This window comes from Cucurbita moschata, unplaced genomic scaffold, assembly GCF_002738365.1.
Source record: "Cucurbita moschata cultivar Rifu unplaced genomic scaffold, Cmos_1.0 Cmo_Scf00030, whole genome shotgun sequence".
Taxonomy (NCBI): domain Eukaryota; kingdom Viridiplantae; phylum Streptophyta; class Magnoliopsida; order Cucurbitales; family Cucurbitaceae; genus Cucurbita; species Cucurbita moschata.
The window spans coordinates 1502809-1510614 of NW_019268546.1; the positions used below are offsets into that span (position 1 = coordinate 1502809).

Sequence of the window (7806 nt, forward strand, 5' to 3'; positions counted from 1 at the left end):
ATTCATTAAAAATTCCAAAAACAAAGACAGATGTAGAAGAGAGAGGGCCTACAATTATTGGCCTTTCCTAATCATATGAGTGTTTACTTTTGGGTTTTCGTATATTTATAACTTTTTCAACAAAACTTTAAAACAAAAATGCTAACAACGCGTTGTTTCTAAGCTGACTCTAACCTAAAAGAAAGAGAGAAAGATATGGTGTGGCCAAGCATCTATTAAAGTTTTAATAATAATAATAATAATAATAATAAAAGCGAGAGAGACGAATTATTTTATCTCCCGAAACCCTAGCTTTTTTCTGTCTACACGCATACGAGCATGCACCCACGTACATATATTTCACCATTTTCCTTTTTCCAAATGCTTTCCCTAACCCACTTTTACATTATACTTTTTTACGCTCGTATTATCGAGATCGTAATCTAATCCTCTTTTTATTAAAATCATATTTATATATCTCGTTTAGCTTAATCCTTTTCATTATTCCTTTTAAATTTAATATATTCACGTTTAATTTCATGTAATACACAAAAGTGAGATATTCTCGTCCAATAATTTAATAATAAAGATTTTCGAAGCTGACTTAGAAATATAAAGAGCGTGTAAAACAAGTATTATATTAAAAGATATGTAAAATAAGTAAAGGGAGAAGAATAGGATTCTTTTGAACCAAACCCCAAAGCTTTGTAAATGGGTTTCTCAATTGACATGAAAAATACAAAAACAACACACTTTAGTTGATTTTGTGGTTAAAGTTTCACAACTTTTAATATTCTTAAAACCACAAAATCAAAACCCTTTTGTCTTTCTTTTTCTTCCTTTTTTTTTTTTCTTAAGAAAAAAAAATGATATTAAGGGGATTTGACAAGTCATTAGTACAACTCAACTAAGAGAGCTTTGTTTGTTTCTTTCATTTTTCGGAGACTCCTAAAGCTGCCAAATCTCTGTCTGTCTCTCACTTTTTACCATATCTTTACCTGAATCCCTCACTCCTAGGAGGCTTCTCCATTACAAAAGTTCTTCCTTTTTGGTATCATAATGTGATAATTGCTAAACAAATTAAAGTTCATTTTGCATTTAACAAAAGCAAATGGTTCAACTTTTATATTTTGGCCTCTCTCTCTTTCTTGGAATCTACTTTCTTCCAACAATGGCTTTGTGTACATCAATTTTGAATTTGGGTTTTTGGGAGAGAATAATAAAAGAAAACCCACTTTTTTTCTTCCTTTTTTTTGCTTGTTCTTCGGCTCGATTTACGACTCAAAACGACGAGTAAAAGTGAGATGACATCATAAGATTGTGTATGATTGTATGACTTAACATGAAATAATGCTCGAGATTTGGTTGGTTTTTTGGGAAGAGGAAGAGAAGAGAAGAGAAAGGTCACTTTCTCGTATGCTAAATGAAAGCAACTGAAGCTAAAGATTCATGGGGCTTTGCATCAATATCAATGTCATTGACAGCAAGTTTTGCACGATTTCAAGCACATACAGATAAAAGATATTCTTCAAAATTGAAAATGACTTCACCATTCACTTTTTAAAACCGTATTGAAAAAGAAATTTTTTCCGTGAGACTAAAGAATTGTAACGATCCTAATTTTCTATTGAAGTAGAGATGCTACTATATCATGACATGACCTTTCTATACGAAAACATTCATTTAAAATCGTTCATAAAATGATTTCATGGAGTTATACGTTTGCATTAAAAGTCTTAAATCAATACAATGAAATAACCAATGTGTAATATAAATAAATCAAATAGAAGATTGAAAAAGATGTCCTAATCTACCCTAAAACTACCATGACACAAGTGTCTTTAACGCGATGCTATCATCAACCATACACAGGTGCCTTGCTTTTACTTGAAATATAAGAAGAGCACAAAGTTTGAGTATTTTAAGAAATACTCAGCAAGCGACCTCACCGTTAACGTCAGTGAATGCAAACATATGCAACATGAATGTGATCTATCATTTAAAGTTATCTTAGGTGACTTTCTAGTTTGGACAAATTGAATGTGTTGTACTTCTCTACACACGACACCCGAAGAGAATAGTGACCATCGTAGCATCATGAGAAAGATGATGATTATTTTCATCTCATAGTGTACGCGTCCGTACTCATCATAAAGAGAAAGTTTCCCAATACACATGAACATACAAGTACGCATCAGGTCCCCATAATTTTTCATTATAAATAAATCATGTAAGACAACTCTTATTCATATTCATTTCTCACGTATTATACTATTATACTCAGTAATATGCATGCATAAATTCTTATAAATAGTTTATAAATTCATTTCATTCATAGCCTAACTTTTAAAACATAGCTTAGGAGTTGTGCATAGTAAAATCTCTTATTTCAAAACACATCATAGCATGCCATAACATAGGGTAGCCTAACATATTATGTTTTATCCGAATTCGATAGAGTATTCAAAACATTTTGAGAATATGTTAAAAAAAAGATGTTTTCGATCTTTAATCGTTTAATTTAACATGAGAATATCGATCCCTTAGTTGCATTGAAGTAGTAGTAGATCTATAAATATAAATATAAACATGAAATTCCCATCTTGGAAATTAGAATCTAAGTTCCCCAAGTGAAAAGAAAGGTATTTTGTTTCCTTTTTCTTTTCTTTTGTTTTCTTTTCATTCTTTGAGGATTGGAAAAGAAAAGAGAGAAGGATAAAGGTAAAAGAACAACAAAAGCTTCAACAAACTAGTTTTACTTATGAACAAATCAAACACAATCCCAACTATAATCTTTTACTTTTTAAACTTTCAATTTACTCCAAAAACATGTATATTCAAAATCGAAACATATATACTCCAACACTTTCACTATCAGTCTTACGATTTTAAAACACGTCTTTTAAAGAAATGTCTTAACACCCTTATAACAAATATTATGTTCTACTCTCCAACGAACATGGGACCTCACAGTTTATTAACAAAAAATACCACTTCCAAAATAATGAGCTTAAAATTGACTATTAAAAAAAATATAACTAATCAATTTTTAGAAAACTATATATACAAAAATTTTATTAGATCCACATAAAATTTTTTTATTTTTATTTAAATAATTGTATGTCTAATAAATATGCAAAATTTAATAAGGGTTTGACTGATAAATAAATAAAATGGGTGCATTTCAACTTGCCTTATATAATTGTATATACTAATAAATTTAATAATTGAAATTTAAAATATTAGTAGGCTAATGATTTGGAGATAGTCAATATGGTCGGCTAATTAATATTTTAAAATCCATTAAAATATAATTAGTGATTTATAAATCTTTAAGTTTTTAATTAAATATTTTTATGTACATTTTAAAGAATAAAATCAGTTAGTAAACAACTGAATTATTGACACTTTCATTACTTCAATCACACGGCTGAGCTTCCACGTCCGGCCTTCCATCCCACGGTCCTCATTGGCTTGCTGATCATATTCAGACGACGGCGACATTACAGTTGTGGGGCCCACAAACAATTAAATAAATAAATACTAAATAATATAGAGGACAGATGACTGTGGGGGAAGCGCCGGTCAAAGTCACGCATCAACCATACACGTGGCTTGGAGCTTGATGGAGATGTCGTTCTCGGAGCTGGATGGTGCCCCCGCCGTCACAGTCGTCTGATTGGGTTTCTTTCGTACTTATGATGGCGTACGGTCTTTTCAAATTTAATTTCATTTTGAAGCAAATTTCAATTTACTTTAAATTATCAGTTTTTTTTTTATTATTTTTGAATGGGTAATAGTATTAAGATCGCAGGGAGTGAGTCCGGTTAATTTAGTGAAAGATCATGGATTTATAAACGAAGAATATTATCTACATCGGTGTGAGGCATTTTGAGGTAGAAAGTGGACAATATCATACTATTAAGAGAGTCGTAATTCCTATCGAATAGCACATTCACAATTAGCATAGTTGTTGAACGGTAACGAAATGGATAAGAAAATTTTTTTAAAAAAAACCCGCAATTTTGATGATCATCATACATCTAAAACCGAGACAAATGATCCTATCAACACCTCCAAGCCGAGACCGACATGAGCTCCTTTCGCTGCCAGCATAAAACAAGCGACGACTGTCTCTTCTCGACATGAAATCCCTGCACCGGCGTTCGCTGCACCAAACAATCGGCCTGCGACTCCGTGAAGTTACTGAATGTCAATGGGGAGAATCCGGATGATAAAAGCAGAGATCTCCATGGAGGCAGCCTTTCCTTCCAAGCCTCACCACTCCTCACCAGCTTCTCGATGCCCGGTTGCAGTAGATACCTCTCGATCTTCATTTGGGTATCCATATTCACAGTCACTGCATCCATTGATTCAAGCAACCCTGAATAACAATGCAGCGCATTGATTACACGTTGAGGGAACGCCACATCCATTCGGTTCCCCCCTCGGTTAACACACACAACGATTTTCGGGCATAGATGCTTCACGAAACGGAGAACCATCGGCAATGGAAGTGCGTCGTTGAAGAACGAACCAACAGGGAGATTCACCGCAATCGCCTCATTTTCTGTAACATTTAGTGGCAATGGCCATGAACCAGAATTCAAAGACTCCATGTTAAGAATTTCTAGCTCAAACCCAATACCAAGATCATTAGCGAAATTCTTCAGGTTTTCTTGTGTAAATCCCAGCTCAAATTCGTCATGTGTGGAAGTCGAAGCAAAGGCTGTGATTTTGAGAAACCCACTGCCATTTCTCAAGGCAAGCTCCTGCATCAAAGAAGCCCATTGCCCGCCGTATCCGATATCGAAATCGATTATGTGAAGTCGATTGAAGCCATTGAAGGCCTCGAGGAGGGCTTGGTTAGAGGTGAAATTAGCGAACTGAAGAACAGGGGAGAGCTCAGAGAAGGATTTGTAAGCAGCAATCTTGAAAATGATGCTATAAGGGGAGGAGATGAGATTGGAGGATGGATTTGAAGGGTTTTGAAGGAGCAATTGCAACGCCTCCTTGAAGTAGAATGCAGCCCTTTGAAAGGGCTTCCCAATGGGGGAAGAGAGATGATGATTGAGCCGCGCCAATATCCCTTGCGCGAGTACAGAATTCCCTGTTTCGATTAGCTCTATGGCTTTGAATAGCTGGTCGGAAATGGCTGGTTGGAGCTGTTGATTTGCTATTTCTTCATCCACCATTTTCTGTTTTGCCATAGCTGCTGCTATTGATGCCCTCTGCTGCTGAGCAAACATCTGAACTTGAACTTGTTGAGCCTGTTGTTGTCTACGATTCATAATTTCTTGATAACTAGCCCCAATTGAACCCGAATTGAACCGTTTAGCAGGCGGCGGAACCAGCAGGCTGTGGTGGTGGTTTTGATGGTGATCTTGAACAGGGGAGCCATAAGGCAGAGGCATAAACAGAGCTGGATTCTGAGTGAACTGGGTTTGATTTTGATTCATCATAACTTGGGGAGAATTGAAAATCTGTGGCTTCTCATCAATCGCTTCCATCATTTGATTCTGATTATGAAACACGCCGGGAAACAGTCTCCCGTTATGGAAATCGTTGCAAGATGGGTCAACAATAGATTCTCCGGCGAGAGTATTCGGTTCGAAGACGAAACCATGATCGACACCGGAAAAGTCCAAGTCCAGATGAGAACCACCACCGCCGCCGCCGCCGCCTCCGCTCTGCAGTAGCTTATTCAATCCCAAAGATGGATCTTCAACATCACTCATAATTAACCCAAGAACGGAGGGACCTTGGCCAGGGGATTCCGGCAAAACACTTTCCCAATCATCAATTCCAAGGGCGCCACCACCACCGGCGCCGCCGCATTTGTCTAAAGGAGAAGGGTTTTGAGGGAGAGAAGATGGGGGCGCAACCACTGCAGTGTCGGTGGAGGCGTTACCACCACCACCGCCGCCGAAAGACGAAGACAGTGTGGAAGAGGAAGTGGGAGGGCTAGGGCTTCTTCGAGTGTCGAGAACAGAGGTGGGTTCAGCAGCACCCACATAGCAAATATCTTTGAGCAGATTGGTACTATCAGTGCAGCAACTCCAGTTGTGACGGCGGAGTTGTGGAGGCGGCGGCGGAGAATCGGAGACAGAACTGAAATTCAATACCCCATTTGGACGAATGTCTTCAAAAGGCAAGGATAAGGGCATGGCCTTCATCTAGGAAGAACCCAGAAGCAATAATCATACGAACCAAACCCAATCGAACAGAGCATGAGATTGCAAGATCTAAACCCCAAAAAATGAAACAAAAATCAGAGAGATGAAGAAATTAAGAAAAAGGGAGTTAAAATTAGAAGAAATTGTTGATAATAAACCTTCAAATTATGGTTCCTGATGGGCTGATCTTGTTCTTGTTGTTCTTGTTTGGTATGAAGAAGGAAGAAGAGTTTGCTTGTGAACTTTGGGGTTTCCTTCTGTTCTCTGCCATGGATGCGTGCAACATATAAAAGTGGTAAAGTGCCTCTCTCTCTCTCTCTCCCTCTTTCTCTCTCTAGCTTTTTATTTTATTTTTAATTATTTTATTGTAAATATTAAATGTTAACGTGGAAGAAGGGAGTCTGCAGAGGGTCTCAATCGGATAGACTTTACCTCTCTCTCTCTCTCTCTCTCTATTATTTTATATAAATTTATTTTTTTCTTTAATGAGTAAATTAATTTTAAAATTCTGAATATGTCGACACTACATGAAACAATAAAGATTAAAGAATTAAACATAATCCTTAAATTTTGTATTTATGTATAGTTCCAAAGCTTTTAATTTTTCTTAAATAATTATTTACTTATCGTATTTTAATGAAAACAATTCAATATATTTTCAACTTCTAAATAATTCAATTGAATGATAATTAAAAATTGATTAAATTAATTGTGTAATATATTGACACATCATAAATAATCTTCATTAACATAATTAATCTTATAGTTAATACTATTTTTATAACCTTTTTATTGGATTTTTTTCAATAATATTTATTTACTCATCTTCTTTTAAATTTTAAATTATTTTGATTCATTTATGACATTGATTACGTTTAAGTCCAAATTTTGATTCTCGAGGTGGGATTATTTTATTTTAATTCAAAAACATTCAAAATACTTATTTGTAGACTTATTCTCTTTTAACCTAACCCATTTTAAAATGTTTATTTTTATTTTTTTAAATAACTTTCTATTTTGACTCAACTTACAAAATTTTTAAAATAAAAATAATTAATAATTTATTTAAAAAATATCTTTAAATTTTTTAATGACTTAAAAATACCTATCACTTAAAAAAAAAATTCAAAAATACCCGTAAACTTTTAAATTTTTTATTAGTATCTTAATTATATATAAAAAACACACTAAAGGAAATAATTTAAAAATAAGAGAATAATATATGAGGTATAAACATACAGATTATATCCATATATTAATGATCATAAAAAATTTTAAGGATTAATGTTAATTATAATTTTAAAATTTTATGAATTTTTTTTATATAGATAATACTATTTTAACTTCTTTTTTTTTTAAGTTAAAAAATATTTTTGAAATATTTTTAAAAGTTTAAAGATATTTTTAAAATAATATTGGCGGGTTTCAATCCAAAGATATTTTAATTTTTTTTTCTAAATTTTAAAATATTATTCAAACTATTATTTTAAAAATATCTAGCAATTGTACACAAAGATTTTGATTTTACTATATATTAGCACTTATTTATTGGCAATTACTTTTATAATATTTTGTGGAAATTATGTTTTGATTGGACCTTTGCTTGGATCAATCGTAGTCGAGTTACATTTTTGTCTATAGTGTACACCAC

General features: G+C 33.8%; 1 protein-coding gene across 1 annotated transcript; it reads right to left on the reverse strand.

The window, feature by feature from the left end:
* Positions 1-3935: 3935 nt before the first annotated feature.
* LOC111464483 (scarecrow-like protein 6) lies at positions 3936-6482 on the reverse strand. Its single transcript, XM_023108702.1, has 2 exons — positions 6314-6482; positions 3936-6224 (listed from the first exon to the last, which is right to left on the reverse strand). The coding sequence occupies exon 2, from the start codon at positions 6153-6155 to the stop codon at positions 4047-4049; it is 2109 nt and encodes a 702-aa protein (XP_022964470.1). The 5' UTR covers positions 6156-6224; positions 6314-6482; the 3' UTR covers positions 3936-4046.
* Positions 6483-7806: the final 1324 nt, after the last annotated feature.

Excerpts from the sequence above, each read along its gene's own strand:
- LOC111464483 (XM_023108702.1), bottom strand. The coding sequence starts at position 6,155 with ATGAAGGCCATGCCCTTATCCTTGCCTTTTGAAGACATTCGTCCAAAT.